This window comes from Gasterosteus aculeatus, chromosome 3 (genome assembly GCF_964276395.1).
Source record: "Gasterosteus aculeatus chromosome 3, fGasAcu3.hap1.1, whole genome shotgun sequence".
Classification (NCBI taxonomy): domain Eukaryota; kingdom Metazoa; phylum Chordata; class Actinopteri; order Perciformes; family Gasterosteidae; genus Gasterosteus; species Gasterosteus aculeatus.
In genome coordinates, this window is record NC_135690.1 from 18,860,670 (window position 1) to 18,881,279 (window position 20,610).

The 20,610-nt window shown below is 41.8% G+C and overlaps 1 protein-coding gene across 1 annotated transcript; it reads left to right on the plus strand.

Annotated features, from left to right (window-relative positions):
• The first annotated feature begins 1,436 nt into the window (after window positions 1-1,436).
• Window positions 1,437-7,260, plus strand: LOC144405581 (uncharacterized). The gene is made up of 6 exons (XM_078100064.1): window positions 1,437-1,454; window positions 2,146-2,194; window positions 4,929-5,132; window positions 5,446-5,487; window positions 6,345-6,452; window positions 6,995-7,260. Coding segments are annotated over exons 1-6 (408 nt in total). The 5' UTR covers window positions 1,437-1,451; the 3' UTR covers window positions 6,997-7,260.
• The last annotated feature ends 13,350 nt before the right edge of the window (window positions 7,261-20,610 follow it).

The window sequence follows — 20,610 nt, forward strand, 5'->3', positions numbered from 1 at the left end:
TCAAATCCACATAGAGAAAGGTTCCGTTTTCAAATGTTTGGTTTTCATGAAAGCTCTAAACATCGTATCTTATCGTATCTTATATCGTATCTTATACTTTTTATACGTAAACACAAACTTCACTTCAGGTTCCATCTCTCGTGTCTGAAAAAATAACTGCTGCAGTTATTGTTCAGATTAAAATGTCTGTGTGACTTCGTCTGGAAACAGGAAGATCATCTTTGGAAAAGGAATCAGATTAACAGTAGAAAGCAGTGAGTATCCAAAATACTAATATTATTATTAGAATATGTAATATGTTTGGTACTTAATGCTTCTTGGTGATTTTCTTTGAGTTTTATTAACATTTTCTTTTTTGTTGTATTAACTGTGCTTTCAGAAAACCACAAAAGAAGTTCATAGTTTAACTGAACAATTCAATGAATCAGGATATTTATAATGATATTAATCCCCTTTTAGCCCAATGAACTAGTTATTCAAATTATGAAGCTTGATTTGTTGAACATTTAGTACAACATTTACATCTATTTAATTGTATTGTAACAACTCTATATTGAGTTATTATAGCATTTATTTTAACATTTATTGCACCATGATTCACATTTTTTAAATATTCATTATCTGAACCGTTTGTATACGAGTACCTTTAGCTCTATTTATTGGTAAACATCATGTATTGAGATCATAGATGTGCGGTGTCGTTGTTGGTTGTTGTTGTGATCGGATTCACTGTGTGACTTCTGGATCAGGAAGCTTTAAACTTCTGTTTACAGAAGGAATCAAACTGATCATAGAATCCAGTGAGTATCAATAACTATTCACTTAAATCTGATCGATTAGCTCGTGTTTTCTCTGCTTGTGTGATATTTTAAATAAACCCAAATTAAGAAAAAGCAGGTTGGAGATACTTTGACAACAACAGTGTAAATACGAAAGAGTCATAATGACATGTTTTAGGTCTTTAGGTGATTATTGTGTTTTTTTCAGAGATTATTGAATGAATACATTACATTACATTACATGTCATTTAGCTGACGCTTTTATCCAAAGCGACGTACAGTAAGTGCATTCAACCATAGGGTACAAACTCAGGAGAACAAGAAACAAGAAAGTGCAATTTCCTCAAATAAGCCAATTTACAATTTGCTATAGATGAGTGACGTTACAAGTACAATTTAAGTGCTACATTTTGTTAGTCTTTAGTCGAGGTAGAGTCTGAAGAGGTGTAGTTCGCGGTGGAAGATGTGAAGGCTCTCTGTGGTCCTGGTGTCTTCAGAGAGCTCGTTCCACCATTTCGGCGCAAGGACAGCAAAGAGTCGAGACCTAGTCGAGTGTTTTGCTCTCAGTGAGGGAGGGACGAGTAGTTTTGCAGATGCAGAGCGGAGAGTGCGGGTTGGGATGTAGGGTTTGACCATGTCCTGGATGTAAGCTGGACCCGATCCATTCACAGCATGGTACGTGAGCACCAGTGTTTTGAACTGGATGCGGGAGGCCACCGGTAGCCAGTGAAGAGAGCGGAGGAGTGGAGTAGTGTGGGAGAATTTTGGAAGGTTGAAAACCAGTCGAGCTGCTGCATTCTGGATGAGCTGCAGAGGTCGAATGGCGGTGGCAGGGAGACCAGCCAGGAGGGAGTTGCAGTAGTCCAGGCGGGAGATGACAAGAGCCTGAATCAGTACCTGCGCTGCCTTCTGAGTGAGAAGGGGACGTATTCTCCTGATGTTGTAGAGCGTGTATCTACAGGATCGCGTTGTCAGTGATGTTGGGAGTCAGGGAGAGTCGGCTGTCGAGTGTGACGCCGAGGCCGAATATATATAATAGTAGTAGTAGTGTTTAATGCAGTCATTACATACAATACAAAATAATGTACATTGTGAAGCACAACGTTTACATATTCATATTCTAAACTCAATGTAATGTAAAGTGAACATGTATAGAATATATATAAGTATATTCATTAATAATGTAAATATAAACTCTGAAATATATCTGAAAATACAGATGTGATTAAACTGTTGCCAGCCAATATTTGGTTCCACATCAAAAGTTGGTCTGGTCCTGATCCTGGTTGTGGTCCTGGTTGTGGTCCTGGTTGTGGTCCTGGTTGAGGTCCTGGTTGTGGTCCTGGTGTATTCGATGTTCTTTCAGAGATGGAAAATCCTCTTTGCGTTCGGTACCAAACGGAAATTGGAGGAGCGTAAGTTGAATAATTATATAATTATTTTTTTTTATTTCTGAATGAAACCGCAATAAGAGACACAACAACACGGATGTCGGGAATTTTACTAAAAGCGACTTCAAACATAACAAAATATGAAGTCAATTCCCGATGAGACATTAAGGCTCCACCTAAATGATATTCAAATATTACAATTCTAGAGGTGATTATGAAATAAATATGTAAGATATTCCCTCAAATATTTCAACAAGACCGAAAGTAAAAAGTGGAACTTTGAGTTATTATTGGAAATAAACATGAAGTCAACTTCATAGTCAGCTAAAATATTTCCCAAAAGCCCTCTGACTGAAAAGGGACTTATATAATAATATTGTTTAATGTATCATAATAAATACTAATAATAGGGAGAAGTAAGAAGTGGATGTTTCGTCTCCGCGGGTTTATGTCGTTGCATTCATGACTGTGTGAATGGTTTTGGGGGAAAGATCTTATTTGGTTTTGGCTCTAAACTGAACGTTAAATCAGGTGAGTTATATAAGCATATATGTAAATATATATATATATATATATATATATATATATATATACAAACTTCTTTAAAATGACCTTTAGTTAGCCTGAAACTCTCCTTCACCTCCAAATTATTAGATATACTCTGTATCAATATTTATGAGAGCATTTTGATTTATTAAGCCAGATGCAACTCCTTATGAAGTCCATTTCAATCGACTTTAATGCCTTTAAAGGTTCTTGTTGGTCGTGTTCTTAGTGTGTGAATGTTGGAGTGAAGCTTCTCTTCGGCTCTGGAACTTCTCTACAGATGGAATCAAGTAAGATATATCAAATCAAATTAAAGTTATGAACAAACTATTAAATTACAGATATGGGGATGTTTTGACGGAAAGCCACTATGTGTTGTTGTTGTTGCTGTCCTCGTCACGGTGGGACTCCTGGATCCGGTTTTAACAGGATTCTCTTTGGTTCTGGTACTAAATTGACTGTAGAACCCAGTGAGTGAGTTTAATAATTCATCTTAACACGTACTACTGTAACTCTAACTTAGTTTGTGTATTTTTATCATAACGTTATTGATATTTCCTGCTTTATAAACCAGAACTTGCTAGGGAACCCTGTTCCCTTAAATAACTTGTATTAAAAACTATATATTATATATTTAGATATAATTTTATTTATTATAAAATATATGTAAATATATATATTACATATATTTTGCTTTCATTAAACTCTAAAACTTATACTTATCTATAGATTTGAATTTAACATTTATTAAGTTATTATATTTAATATTAGTATAGTTACTGCATTGAATTAAATGTTAATCATATTAAATGTAATGTTTTTAATCAGTTTCCATAAATATAGTGAAACGTGATTGTAACCATCCGCCTGTAATCTGAATGACAACCAGGCAGATGGGATTAGAATTTATTAGCGCTTACATTACAATCAGTAAATATGTATTTATTACACTTCATTGTCTCACATCTATTGAGGAAAAGTCCTGAACTTTCTGTCTTATTGTGAAAATAGACAAATACCCTTTTTTAATAATAATCATAAAAAATATCTATATTTTGTTTACTGAGTTCCTTGTTACTACATGATGGATGTATACTACAAACGTATTTAATTATTGAACACAAAAGGAATAAACAATCCGTCATTAACAGTTAATACAAGTAATCTGAACTGAACTCATTTAGTAATTTATATTAGTAGGCTACAACATTTAAATCTGCTGATTACTGATCTTGTAATAAATAACAGCCTGTAGTTTATTTAAATGTTGTTATTCCTTAGTTATTGGTATCAGCGTCTATTGTTGAGCCTCCATGCAGAACGTGATCAATAACAACATTTAAAAGATTTATGCATCTGGAATTAAACTGAAATTTCAAAGATGTGAGCAAAAGTTTCTCTTTTTAATTGTTACTTTGATTTATATTGTATATTATTATTCTACACAAAATTTCATTTAAGTGCTGTTAAATTACACATTTATTAAATATTCCCAACTAAATTATGATTAGCTTCCAATTAAGGGTATCAATATTTACATCAATATATATGTAAACTTGTTGCCATGACAACATGGGACTGTAATACAATATTAACCTGATAATAGCATATAACAAAACACAATAAATAGTTTTGTTTTTGATCTGATGAGAAACTGCTTAAGTTCAAGTCACTTGTAAGTTTTGAATATCTGCGACGTGGCTGTTGAGCCTGAAGGCAAATTCAGTATTACTGAACTTTAATGCTTGATACACTTGATGTACTTTGTAATGTAATGATGAGTTTTTAACAATATCAGAAGAGCAGTTATGCCTTTACTTACAATATACTTCTACTACTATAATTAGTATACTAGTACAACTACAATGACAATATACTTTATTTGTTTATATGCACCTTTGCTTTGTAACTTTGCTTCTATTAAAACATTTTAAAACATTAATTAAAATGCTTTATGCTGGATGTTCAAAGTTAGTCAAATTAAATGTTTCAGCTGTATAAATATTCTAAAGGATTTATTTTAGCATTTCTTTGTGAGTTCATGTGATCAATCTGAATTATTAATATTCACTTTTTGTTGCCATCATTCATGAGCCGCTGAGTCATTGATGATGTGTCATTGATCAGTCGTTGATGATGAGTCATCAATCCGTCACCGATCAGTCATGGATTTGTTGTATTGACGACCCCCCCCCCCCCTCCTGTGTTCCAGAGACCGTGTCCAAGCCGTCCTTCTACAAGCTGTCGGGCGACGGCACGTCGGCGTGTTTGGCGTCAGACTTCAGCCGGAAGAAAGCGGCCGAGGAGCAGCACGCCATCTTCAGCCGCAGCGCGGCGGTGTTGGTCGAAGAAGTGTCACTGTACAACCAGCTGGTCCTGTTGACCTCTGAGGGGGAGGAGGAGGCGTGTGAGCAGGGTGAGAGAGGTCATCAGAGGGGTCAAAGTCCCGACGTGATCACTGTGTCGTATTAAAGAAAAACCTGTCATGGAATATGAGCCTTTATGTGTATTTGACTTATTGAGATACGTGGAGTTCAAAGAGCAGCATAATAACAGAATAAAGTCATGCAATAGAATAAAACAAGTCATAAGTATGCATTAAAAAAGTTACTAAATGGTGGAGAGAGATATCGACCAGACGTTTAAACCCCAACTTTTTTTCATCCTCTGTGTGGAATAAAACCTTTTTTACAACTAATATTTACTATTTGTGTCTTGATATTTTTCAGCTGAAGACGACTCTGATGTCTGTGGAGAACCTGTTAAACCAGGTTCGTTTTAAGTAACTCATGTGACCCTTTCTCCATGACGATGATGGTGATGATGATGGTGATGGTGATGGTGGTGATGATGATGGTGGTGATAGTGATGATGGTGATGGTGATGATGGTGATGGTGGTGGTGATGATGGTGGTGATAGTGATGATGGTGATGGTGGTGATGATGATGGTGGTGATAGTGATGATGGTGATGATGATGATGATGGTGATGGTGGTGATGATGATGATGATGGTAATGATGATGATGATGGTGATGCTGATAGTGGTGATGGTGATGATGGTGATGATGGTGATGATGATGATGGTGATGCTGATAGTGGTGATAGTGATAGTGATGATGGTGATGATGGTGATGATGGTGATGATGATGATGATGATGATGGTGGTGATGGTGATGGTGGTGGTAGTGATAGTGATAGTGATGATGGTGATGATGGTGATGATGGTGATGATGATGATGATGGTGGTGATGATGATGGTGATGATGATGGTGATGGTGGTTATAGTGGTGATGATTGAGATGGTGGTGATGATGGTGATGATGATGGTGATGATGGTGGTGATGATGGTTATAGTGGTGATGGTGGTGATGATTGAGATGGTGGTGATGATGATGGTGATGATGATGGTGATGATGGTGGTGATGGTGATGATGATGGTAATGATGATGATGATGATGGTAATGATGGTGATGATGGTGGTGATGATGGTTATAGTGGTGATGATTGAGATGATGGTGATGATGATGGTAATGATGGTGATGATGGTGGTGATGATGGTTATAGTGGTGATGGTGGTGATGATTGAGATGGTGGTGGTGATGGCGTTGTTGTTGTTGTTGTTTACAGATGGGAGGGTGAATCTGATGTCTGTCACCATGTTGGGTCTCCGGCTGCTTTTCTTCAAAACCGTAGTGTTCAATGTGCTGATGACTCTGAGGCTGTGGATCAGTCAGTGTGAGTATAATGAGCATACAGTGCATGTACAAGTACATAGGTATATAAGTTTATCAGTATACTTATATATTATATATATTAGTATGTATATACAAATATGTATCATTTATACTATGTATTACATAGTAACAGTATCTATACAAGTATATAGTATAAGTATATATATACTGTATATATACGTTAATTAATTCCATTTTCAATTTAATATACAATTCTACAGTCCACATATTTTGATATACTGAATACTATATAGAATATATAAAATGTATACTCTACTGTACACTACATCATTTATACTTTACCTCCTCTGTAGTATATACAACTTACATAGTACACAGTTTATAAGACTGTCCTATATACTATGTACTTATACAATAGACGTTATTCCACATAAAGTCAAAGTATTTCTGATGTTTCAAAAGATGAATAAAAAAAAAAGATATAAATATAAATACTTATTGATAGCAAAAATGTCGATGTTTGTTCACGCTAAATCATCAGATTAATGTTAATTTAATACGGTTTCATGTTTTATTTCGTAGGAACTCTGCAGCGCTTCAGGAGACGATCTGATCATCTTCTTCTTTAATGTCCAAATTTAACATCATCATTCATAATTCATGTGTTCACGTCTTCATACTGTAAAACATGAACGGCTTATAAGTGTTGTTGATGATCTTGTTGCTGTAAATATCACAGTTATTACAATTAGTTAGTCATTCAATTGTTTTATTCAGTTTAATACTTTTCATACATGCAACTGTTTAAACAAATACATATGTGAAAATAAAGACTGAAACAAAAAGAATCATCATTGTTGTGACTTTAATCTGAACCAACTCTAGATCTTTATAACTATTTTTTGGAGTCTGTATGTGAAATAATACTAAGGTTTGTTACTATAATACTTATTATTGAGCTATTATTATTAATATTATGACAAAAAGCGAAACAATAAAAAAATATCATAACATTTCTCCCTCGTTTAAGTACCAAAGTACCAAAAGGCGTAATGCAGAATAATAGATTATGTTGTAATAAATTACTTTTATTCTGTTGGTAGTTTAACGATACATTAGCTTGATGATATAATAATTATATATATAAATAAATACACGGACACTTCACACGAGACAAAGGACACAAGGTCACAGATATTTAACTCACGGCAGAGTTTTTTCTACAGGAACTGAGTGTGTTAATTAATGTGTTATATGTATGTATAAATATACACGTATATACACTTCTCATATAAGGCACGATGTGTTGGTTAGCACTGCTTGCTCTCTGTATGCAGTTGGCATGTTCTCTTGTGGGACGTAATGATCTCCTTTGGTAAAGGGTGGGCCAGTGGTTCCTATCCTAAAGGAGCTAAGTAAGGAAGCATTGAAGCTCCTTTCCTTAGCTTTAGATACATAGAAGGCTGGATGTCTCGTCCCCGCTGGCGGCCAACGGAGTTGTACGGCTGCACATGGCGGTGGTGGTGTGTGGAGTCAGTAGTTTCAGTGGTGGAGGTGTGTGTGTGTGTGTGTGTGTGTGTAGTGTTGTGTAGTGTCAGGACAAACCATGCACTTTACCAACAGCAACCAGGGAACCATATTAGTAACAACCCCATTAGTAATATACCAGTGAAATATATAGTATAAATACTATATGATAGTATAATACAACTAAAGTCTCTCTCGTTGTGCTTCACTCCACGGATGCTGTCCACCACCTGGACTCTGACTTAGATGAGTTTTATCTTTATTTAGCAATCAGGAATCAGGAAACATTTATTGCCAAAATATGTCAAACATACAAGGAATTTGACTTGTTGGTTGGTGCGTGACAGCAGACAGTGTGACAATAGACAACAAGACAGCAGTGCACAAGTAATGAAATAAAATAAAATAAAATGCTAATTTAATTATTAACCACTAACATATAAACACATCATATTACTCACAAGGGTTCACATTCATCCTACATAGAAGTCGAAATAGACAATGAAGTTACACAGTCAGAAGCCCTGACAGGTGAACACCAACAACCTCTTCAAGAGGACAACAACACCCCTCAGAAATACCACATTCATATCACTTCAGTCCCCGTTTTCCCTCAAACCCTTCAGGGCTCCTCGTACGAGGCCAACTGGTTGGGCGGATGAGATGACGTAGTTCAGGCTTTTGGGTTCCTAGAAGCAGGTTTGTCTAAATCACCACAGCAACACAACAGAAGACTTCATCTGAGCTGCTGGACCAGTTCATCAGTCCTGTCTCACATACTGTCCCACACTGTCTCTCATACTGTCCCACACTGTCTCACATACTGTCCCGCACTGTCTCTCATACTGTCCCACACTGTCTCTCATACTGTCCCGCACTGTCTCTCATACTGTCCCACACTGTCTCACATACTGTCCCGCACTGTCTCACATACTGTCCCACACTGTCTCACATACTGTCCCGCACTGTCTCTCATACTGTCCCACACTGTCTCTCATACTGTCCCACACTGTCTCACATACTGTCCCGCACTGTCTCTCATACTGTCCCACACTGTCTCACATACTGTCCCACACTGTCTCTCATACTGTCTCACACTGTCTCTCATACTGTCCCACACTGTCTCACATACTGTCCCGCACTGTCTCTCATACTGTCCCACACTGTCTCTCATACTGTCCCGCACTGTCTCTCATACTGTCCCACACTGTCTCACATACTGTCCCGCACTGTCTCACATACTGTCCCACACTGTCTCTCATACTGTCTCACACTGTCTCTCATATTGTCCGACAGACTGTCTTTTAAACTGTCCCACAGACTGTCTCTCATATTGTCCCACAGACTGTCTCTCATACTGTCCCACACTGTCTCTCATAGTGTCCCACACTGTCTCTCATACTGTCCCACACTGTCTCACATACTGTCCCACACTGTCTCTCATACTGTCTCACACTGTCTCTCATACTGTCCCACACTGTCTCTCATACTGTCCCGCACTGTCTCTCATACTGTCCCACACTGTCTCACATACTGTCCCACACTGTCTCTCATACTGTCTCACACTGTCTCTCATACTGTCCCACACTGTCTCTCATACTGTCCCACAGACTGTCTCACATACTGTCCCACACTGTCTCTCATACTGTCTCACACTGTCTCTCATATTGTCCCACAGACTGTCTTTTAAACTGTCCCACAGACTGTCTCTCATATTGTCCCACAGACTGTCTCTCATACTGTCCCACAGACTGTCTTTTATACTGTCCCACACTGTCTCTCATATTGTCCCACGGACTGTCTCACATACTGTCCCACACTGTCTCACATACTGTCTCACACTGTCTCTCATACTGTCCCACAGACTGTCTCTCATACTGTCCCACACTGTCTCTCATAGTGTCCCACACTGTCTCTCATACTGTCCCACACTGTCTCACATACTGTCCCACACTGTCTCTCATACTGTCTCACACTGTCTCTCATACTGTCCCACACTGTCTCTCATACTGTCCCGCACTGTCTCTCATACTGTCCCACACTGTCTCACATACTGTCCCGCACTGTCTCACATACTGTCCCACACTGTCTCTCATACTGTCTCACACTGTCTCTCATATTGTCCGACAGACTGTCTTTTAAACTGTCCCACAGACTGTCTCTCATATTGTCCCACAGACTGTCTCTCATACTGTCCCACACTGTCTCTCATAGTGTCCCACACTGTCTCTCATACTGTCCCACACTGTCTCACATACTGTCCCACACTGTCTCTCATACTGTCTCACACTGTCTCTCATACTGTCCCACACTGTCTCTCATACTGTCCCGCACTGTCTCTCATACTGTCCCACACTGTCTCACATACTGTCCCGCACTGTCTCACATACTGTCCCACACTGTCTCTCATACTGTCTCACACTGTCTCTCATATTGTCCGACAGACTGTCTTTTAAACTGTCCCACAGACTGTCTCTCATATTGTCCCACAGACTGTCTCTCATACTGTCCCACAGACTGTCTTTTATACTGTCTCACACTGTCTCTCATACTGTCCCACAGACTGTCTCTCATACTGTCCCACACTGTCTCTCATATTGTCCCACAGACTGTCTCTCATACTGTCCCACAGACTGTCTTTTATACTGTCCCACGCTGTCTCTCATATTGTCCCACGGACTGTCTCACATACTGTCCCACACTGTCTCTCATATTGTCCCACAGACTGTCTCTCATACTGTCCCACACTGTCTCTCATATTGTCCCACAGACTGTCTCTCATATTGTCCCACAGACTGTCTCTCATACTGTCTCAGACTGTCTCTCATACTGTCCCACAGACTGTCTCTCATACTGTCCCACAGACTGTCTCTCATATTGTCCCACGGACTGTCTCTCATACTGTCCCACACTGTCTCTCATAGTGTCCCACACTGTCTCTCATACTGTCCCACACTGTCTCACATACTGTCCCACACTGTCTCTCATACTGTCTCACACTGTCTCTCATACTGTCCCACACTGTCTCTCATACTGTCCCGCACTGTCTCTCATACTGTCCCACACTGTCTCACATACTGTCTCACACTGTCTCTCATACTGTCCCACAGACTGTCTCTCATACTGTCCCACACTGTCTCTCATAGTGTCCCACACTGTCTCTCATACTGTCCCACACTGTCTCTCATACTGTCTCACACTGTCTCTCATACTGTCCCACACTGTCTCTCATACTGTCCCACACTGTCTCACATACTGTCCCGCACTGTCTCACATACTGTCCCACACTGTCTCTCATACTGTCTCACACTGTCTCTCATATTGTCCCACAGACTGTCTTTTAAACTGTCCCACAGACTGTCTCTCATATTGTCCCACAGACTGTCTCTCATACTGTCCCACAGACTGTCTTTTATACTGTCCCACACTGTCTCTCATATTGTCCCACGGACTGTCTCACATACTGTCCCACACTGTCTCACATACTGTCTCACACTGTCTCTCATACTGTCCCACAGACTGTCTCTCATACTGTCCCACACTGTCTCTCATATTGTCCCACAGACTGTCTCTCATACTGTCCCACAGACTGTCTTTTATACTGTCCCACGCTGTCTCTCATATTGTCCCACAGACTGTCTCTCATACTGTCCCACAGACTGTCTTTTATACTGTCCCACGCTGTCTCTCATATTGTCCCACGGACTGTCTCACATACTGTCTCACACTGTCTCTCATACTGTCCCACAGACTGTCTCTCATACTGTCCCACACTGTCTCTCATATTGTCCCACAGACTGTCTCTCATATTGTCCCACAGACTGTCTCTCATACTGTCTCAGACTGTCTCTCATACTGTCCCACAGACTGTCTCTCATACTGTCCCACAGACTGTCTCTCATATTGTCCCACGGACTGTCTCTCATACTGTCCCACACTGTCTCTCATAGTGTCCCACACTGTCTCTCATACTGTCCCACACTGTCTCACATACTGTCCCACACTGTCTCTCATACTGTCCCACACTGTCTCTCATACTGTCCCGCACTGTCTCTCATACTGTCCCACACTGTCTCACATACTGTCTCACACTGTCTCTCATACTGTCCCACAGACTGTCTCTCATACTGTCCCACACTGTCTCTCATAGTGTCCCACACTGTCTCTCATACTGTCCCACACTGTCTCACATACTGTCCCACACTGTCTCTCATACTGTCTCACACTGTCTCTCATACTGTCCCACACTGTCTCTCATACTGTCCCACACTGTCTCACATACTGTCCCGCACTGTCTCACATACTGTCCCACACTGTCTCTCATACTGTCTCACACTGTCTCTCATATTGTCCCACAGACTGTCTTTTAAACTGTCCCACAGACTGTCTCTCATATTGTCCCACAGACTGTCTCTCATACTGTCCCACAGACTGTCTTTTATACTGTCCCACACTGTCTCTCATATTGTCCCACGGACTGTCTCACATACTGTCCCACACTGTCTCACATACTGTCTCACACTGTCTCTCATACTGTCCCACAGACTGTCTCTCATACTGTCCCACACTGTCTCTCATATTGTCCCACAGACTGTCTCTCATACTGTCCCACAGACTGTCTTTTATACTGTCCCACGCTGTCTCTCATATTGTCCCACGGACTGTCTCACATACTGTCCCACACTGTCTCTCATATTGTCCCACAGACTGTCTCTCATACTGTCCCACACTGTCTCTCATATTGTCCCACAGACTGTCTCTCATATTGTCCCAGAGACTGTCTCTCATACTGTCTCAGACTGTCTCTCATACTGTCCCACAGACTGTCTCTCATACTGTCCCACAGACTGTCTCTCATACTGTCCCACACACTGTCTCTCATACTGTGGAGCAGAAGAACTGAACGCTGCTTCTTGTTTAGTTCTGACTGGGAGCAGAAAGTGGACCCTCATAACGATTCATTTGTATCCATTAGATTAGATGATGAATTCCATGAAGCCTCCTGCCAGCAGACACATTTAAAGAAATATAATCTGATGATGTCCTTAAATGAGCCGTTACATTTTACCAACACGCATGACGTTAACTTGTGTGATACTTTGTCGTGCTTGTAGCCTCGCAGGGGGACGCTGTCAGTCTTTAACATGATTATATGATCACTTTTATTTTTTTTTCTATCGCACAATATTGCAAATTTTCCTCATGTGTCTTTACAGTGTGAACACATGTGACGTCTTCTGTTCAGAAACCTTCACATCGACAGGAAAAACTCCCCAAACAATGAAAAGTATTTGATGGGGAGAATAAAGGGACGAAACCTTTAGAGACACAGGACGATCGTCCCTGGGACGGACAGACTGCGATGGACGTACACAATGAACAACGTCAAGATGCACAAAACGTTCAATTCATCCGACAGAAATGATTGTCTCCTTAAATGCGCTCATCGTCTCCTGCTCGTGTCATGTTAATGTTTGTCTTCGTGGGCTGTTGATCGTCACACTGTGACCCGGCTGTGGTCGGATGCTCGCGGCGTTTCACAAAAAGAGAGAATGTAAACGTACGTTTGAATGTTAGTCATAATAGTCACGTCTCCATGGCAACATCCTGTGGCAACATCCTGTGGAGGCGGTTGTGGCTGCTGCTGCTTTCAGTTTCCACAGGAAGTGGAAGGAGCCGCTCGACGCGTCACAGGCGGCTCGCCTCAAAGGCTGCTGGGACAGGATGTGCGTGTGGGCGGCGGGGGGGGGGGGGGGGGGGGGCATCAGGTGCGGCCTCAGAAGCATCGTGAGAACACAGTTCACAGGCCTAAATATAAATGATATGAACGTTAAACTTGTTACTATCATATTTTCAGGCATCTCGAAAACACTTTATAGATGATTAATATTACCACAATTATATTTAATTATATTTCATTATGATATTTTGATCCTTTAAATTATTACATAAAATGTTATATTTTACAGACAAGTTATTCTCTAACAGCAATAAAAGTAACAACAGAAGAAACAAAACCATCAGATCAACTGAAAGCTATAGCATTATTATTATTGTTATTAATGTAAATGATCAGGAGGCAAACACTCATCATTTTATTATTTTATTGTGATGATGATAAATTAAGTCAGACATTACAACAATAATAATATTACTACTAACAATACTAATATTAACATGATTAATGATTAACACGTTAATTAATTAATGTGATTAAGTCACTTAATAACCTTTTTTAATATTTAGATAGCACACATTCACCTTAGCAATAGTACAATAGTGTCAGCAGAAAGTATGATGAGTAACAGCGGCCTCTTATATGAATACATTGATATAGTTATTTATGCATATCAAGAGCATCATTTCAAAACTTCATAGAGGGCCCCTCGTTCTGTGTGGGGAGGAAATATTGTGCATATTCTGTTATTTTGGGGCCACAAATGAATGTTAGATTGATAAACGTTATTGAGCCACATGGCGCATGACGGGAACACTCTTCCCTCAGCGAGGAAAATAAATTGAAATAAAAGTTCTATGATTGACCCACGGTGAAGGTGAAGGTGACCACATGTGACCTCTGTGTGTGTGTGTGTGTGTGTTTGTAGGTGTGTGTGTGTGCAGTTTTCTGCAGCTTTGCTACCGACAGGAAGTCAGCAGCAGGATGTGCACAAGGTGAAGAAGAAACGAGGTCACCATGTTTCCACGTGTGGTGGAAAAACATCTGCAGATGTTTTATAACTCTTCAGGAAGATGAAATAAATCACACACACACATATATATATATAAGTACTTATATGAATATTTGTACATGCGCATATGTATATATTATATTAACAATATATGTATACAAAGATAACATATTGTAATATATTTACATACCAACAAATAGGAATATTTTATATATATATATATATATATATATATATATATATATATATATATATATATATATATATATATATATATATATATATATATATGTTATGGGCGTTTTACATGCTGTTTGCACTTAAATGCTTTACTAAATACAACAATAATAGCTATTAGCATTATGGTCTGTTGTAAAGTAGCTATTACGTGATTGTACACTGATTATACGCCATAGAAAACTCCAGTTTTTCTAACATATCTGAGTAGAACAGAAGACGTCTGACACGTTACAACGCTCATGATAAACTCATGTGTGTGATAGTTCACAGATGGCGTCAGTGCGCTGACCCCACAAACAACAGGTGATTAAAAGACGGAAGAGATGCTAATGCTTATAGGTTGTCAGCGTTATATCCCGTCTCTGATTGGAGTCAGGTGCTTCCTGAAGGTGGCGCTCTGCAGGCTCCCCATCGCTGACACCACAGCACCACCTAACGACTTCTCTCAGGAACTGTTTACCTCGACTGAAGGAAGTCACTTCTGTGAGGACGGTTGACCAGTAGGACCCTTAAAGTCATTGGATTCTCACCTTTATTCATCCAGGAGAACCGCTGAAGAAAAAAACATCTGACATGGAAGAGACGAACAAAGGGCATCACTGAGGAGTCCACATCTCAGAAGAGACCCAACAGGGCTCCGATTGGACCAGAGGAGGTGGACTCTGAGTTCACATCCTGAGTCAAGGCTGTCGTCTGCGTCGTCGTGGCGACGCACTCGTTTCACTTCCTGGTTCTAAAAGTCTTCAGCAATTCACCTCCAGAACAACAGGTGGAGTAACGTGTTTTAATGTGAAGAAGTCCGCCATTTTGTTTGTTTATTTATTATATTGTTGATTAAAAGAACGTCCTAACGTTTATGTTTGTTTAGTTTGTGTTTGCATTACATGGTCAACCTTTGGATAAAATGTCCCTGTTTTCATCACTTTCTCTTTGTGTCCCGTGTCGGCTGCAGGTGGCGAGCGAGTCGCTGCAGTCAGTCTCCACTTGTGGACTGTGGTCGCTCTTGATGTGTTGGTAAATCGGCTCTCCAGAGCGCGGCGTAAAATCCTATTACATGTCACTCATTACCTTTATGAGTGATTGGCTCGACTGCTGCCGCATTGGGGCACGCCGTCAGGCGGAGAGGACGTGCTGGAAAAGCAAATATTTTGCATAGATATCTTAATTTACAAATATTACTCAGGATATTCCATGTTCCAAAAACACAAATACACTGATATTGACTATTTGTAAAATAGTATTTAAATATAATTAAACAAATTCTAGGTGGGGTCCACGACCCATGGCCCTCCAACCACCACTGGCTCTAACAAACACTCAGATCATGGATTCATTCATTTAAGGAGTATTTATTGTCAATATGCAATAAAATATCAAACAAAACAGAAGTTTGCATCATGGTCATTAGGATTTATTCATATCATTCACGACTCTGCAGGCCCTCCGGGGGCCGTCGATAGTTATGAATACCTGTATAATGGATAATGATTCAGAGATGATTCTTTTGTCGTCACTGTTGTATTCTTTAAATATACAATCTCACTAAAATATCGGCAGGCAGATGAAGTGAAGATGATTCATAGATTGTTTAAATGTGTAATGTGTGATGAAAAAGAGAAAATAAACAATAAGATCAGAGATGTTGTTAACCATTTATTAAGCATTTTGGGATCCACCTGAATGTGCAAAAAGACAACTGACAAGAAAGGTATAATAGAAGACAGAACGTGTCCATCTGAGGGGGCTGTTGTTCAGTAAGAGAAGGAGTTGTGGTGTGTAAACCCCCAGAGGTTCTTGTACAGAGTCTTGGTGTTTCCTGTCACTGTGGGCTCCACAGCACAGTAGTACACAGCAGAGTCTGACACTGTAGCAGACGGGATCTTCAGACTGATTCGGTTTCCATCCACTTTGATTATCAGTTCAGTCATTTGACTCCTCAATATTCCTCCTGTTCCGAGATGGGAGATGAGGAACTCTGGTGGTTTTCCTGGATATTGTCGATACCAGTAGAAATAATCACTACTAGTTGCCTGACGTGAGTATTCGTAGGACAGAGTAACAGTCGTGTCTTCTACACTGTTTTCTTCTGTCTTCACTGGTGTGAGTTCTTCACAGCTGAATCCTAAAAGAAGAGATAACTCTGTTAGAACATTTTACAAAACTCACAAAATCATTCAGGAAATAATGGAATGAAGCATTTCCTCAAAGCAGAATGTAACAAACCTTGTAGAATAACTAGAAACATCAGAGGTGACAGCATGTTGAATGAAGGTGATGTTGATGCTTCGTATATTGAACTCTGTTGAATGTAGAAGTTCATCTCTTCTATAGTTCAATAACGTCTGAGCTCCTCCCTGAATCTCACCGTCTCCTCTTAGTATCTGTTTTTACTTCTGTTGCTCTTCTTCCTGGTTAACAAAATGAGAGCAGAATATTTTACTTTCTAGAGGCGTAAACCTTTTACTTTTTTAGTGTCTACTTAATAACAGGAGATACAAAACGTATCTGTGAATATGTATTAAATATTCAGGATTATTAAATACCAGAAAGACTCATTAATACTCCTAATTGCTGCTGATGACTCTACATTTTAATAAGATGACTATAAGCAGTATAGTTAACATCAAAATGAAGCTTAGCCAGATGTAAAATCACATTCTGTAGTTTAAAGAATTAAAGGAAAAAGTTAATTGTCGGAGGGTTTCCAGACCGTCCTACATTGATGTGAATCTAAAGCCGCCTACTTGGACTTCTCATGTAATAAACAAGTTGCCACTATTGTTATTTAATAGAACTCATGATCACATATCAAAAACACAGAGGAAACAGATGTTTTACTCAAATATTAATTTGTCAATTTAAATGAGAGGACCTATGATTGAACCCTGTGGAACACCACAAGGAATCCCAATCTGACAAAACAGCAGAAAACTTAATTTTAATGAAAAAAATAAACCCAATGAAGACCTGAGTGTGTGATGAAACACAGTTTATCAAGATATTTTTTTAAACTGGGTGATTTTAGTTGTGGAGTTAAACATAATAGAAAATATATTGACATAGCACATTCCATATGATCACAATGTCCATCCATCCATCCATCTTCAACCGCTTATCCGGGGTCGGGTCGCAGGGGCAACAGCTCCAGCAGGGGACCCCAAACTTCCCTTTCCCGGGCCACCTCTACCAGCTCTGACTGGGGGATCCCAAGGCGTTCCCAGGCCAGTGCAGAGATATAATCTCTCCATCTAGTCCTGGGTCTTCCCCGGGGCCTCTTCCCAGCTGGCCGTGCCTGAAACACCTCCCTAGGGAGGCGCCCAGGGGGCATCCTCACCAGATGCCCAAACCACCTCAACTGGCTCCTTTCGACGCAAAGGAGTAGCGGCTCTACTCCGAGCTCCTCGCGAATTGCTGAGCTTCACATTCCCTACCTGGAGTAGGCAATCCATCGGTTTCCTGCTGAGAACTATGGCCTCAGATTTAGAGGTGCTAATCCTCATCCCGACCGCTTCACACTCAACTGCGAAACGCTCCAGTGAGAGTTGGAGGTCACAGACGGAAGATGCCATCAGGACCACATCATCTGCAAAAAGCAGCGATGAGATCCGCAGCCCCCTGAAGTGTAGACCCTCCTCCCCCCGACTACGCCTCGATTTCCTGTCCATGAAAACCACAAACAAGATTGGTGACAAGGCGCAGCCCTGGCGAAGGCCAACCCCCACCGGAAACGCCTTCGACTTACTGCCGAGCACCCGAACACAGCTCTCGCTTTGGGCGTACAAGGATTGGATGGCCCCAAGCAAGGACCCCCTCACCCCGTACTCCCGCAGCGCCTCCCACAGTATCTCTCGGGGACCCGGTCATACGCCTTCTCCAAGTCCACAAAACACATGTAGACTGGATGAGCATACTCCCAAGCCCTCTCTATGATCCTGGAAAGAGTGAAGAGCTGGTCCGTTGTTCCACGACCAGGACGAAAACCGCATTGTTCCTCTTCAATCCTTGGTTCGACTATCGGCCAAACCCTCCTTTCCAGCACCTTAGAGTAGACTTTACCCGGGAGGCTGAGTAGTGTGATACCCCTGTAATTGGCACACACTCTCTGGTCCCCCTTTTTGAAGAGGGGTACCACCACCCCGATCTGCCACTCTTTTGGCACTGTCCCAGACTTCCACGCAATGTTGAAGAGGCGTGTCATCCAAGACAACCCCCCAACACCCATTGCTTTTAGCATCTCTGGACGGATCTCATCAATCCCCGGGGCTTTGCCACTGCGGAGTTGTTTGACTACCTCAGTGACCTCCCCCAGGCCAATTGACGATGATCCCTCCTCCGCCTCCAGCTCCGCCTCTACCAAAGAGGGCGTAGTAGTTGGGTTCAGGAGTTCCTCAAAGTGTTCCTTCCACCGCCCAATAACCTCCTCGGTCGCGGTCAACAGGGTCCCATCCTTACTGTACACAGCTTGGATGGTTCCCCGTTTCCCCCTCTTGAAGTGCCGGGTGGTCTTCCAAAAGCACTTTGGTGCCGACCGAAAGTCCTTCTCCATAGTTACCCCGAACTCCTCCCATACTCGCTGCTTTGCCTCCATCACGGCAGAGGCTGCTGCCCTTCGAGCCTGTCGGTACGCTGCAACTGCCTCTGGAGTCCCACCGGATATCATAACCCGGAAGGCCTCCTTCTTCAGTCGGACGGCTTCCCTGACCACCGGTGTCCACCACGGGGTTCGAGGGTTACCGCCCCTTGATGCACCTAAGACCTTGAGGCGACAACTCACCGCCGCGGATTCAGCAATGGAGGTTTTGAACATAGACCCCACTGGTTCAATGTCCCCTATCTCCACAGGAATGTGAGAGAAGTCCAGTAACAAACACCCGTTGGGGTTCAGATCAGGGAGGCCATTCCTCCCAATCACGCCTCTCCAGTTATCTCCATCGTCGCCCACGTGCGCATTGAAGTCTCGCAGTAGGACTATGGAGTCCCCTACTGGAGCCCCATGCAGGACTCCATTCAGGGTCTCCAAAAAGGCTGAATACTCTGAGCTGCTGTTTAGTGCATATGCACAGACAACAGTCAGAGTTTTCCCCCCCCACCACCCGAAGGCGTAGGGAGGCGACCCTTTTGTCCACAGGGGTAAACTCCAATATAGCAGCACTCAGCCGGGGACTTATGAGTATCCCCACACCCGCCTTGTGCCTCACACCATGGGCCACTCCGGAGTAGAATAGAGTCCACCCCCTATCCAGGAGTGTGGTTCCAGAGCCGAGGCTGTGCGTAGAGGTAGGCCCCACCAGATCCAACTGATAACGCTCCACCTCCCGCACAAGCTCCGGCTCCTTCCCCCCCAGAGAGGTTACGTTCCACGTCCCCAGAGCCAGCATCTGCTGCCCAGGTCTGTTCCGTCTAGACCCCCCACTGTCACTGCCACCCTTGTAGCAGCGCACCCGACCCCATCGGTTTCCTCCACAGGTGGTGAGGCCATGGGGAGTAGAGTGTTGGGCTGCCGCGTCACTTCTTCGGGCTGTGCCCGGCCGGGCTCCGCGGTAAACCCGGCCACCAGACGCTCGCTGTCGGGCCCTCCATCTGGGCCTGGCTCCAAATGGGGGCCACGGGCTTCCTCCGGGCCGGGTAACTCCTTCCCTCTTCCGTTTTTTCATGGGGGTCTTGAACCATTCTTAGTCTGGCCCCTCAACTGAGACCACTTTGCCAAGGGTAACCCTTCTAGGAGCACAAGGCTCCCGACAA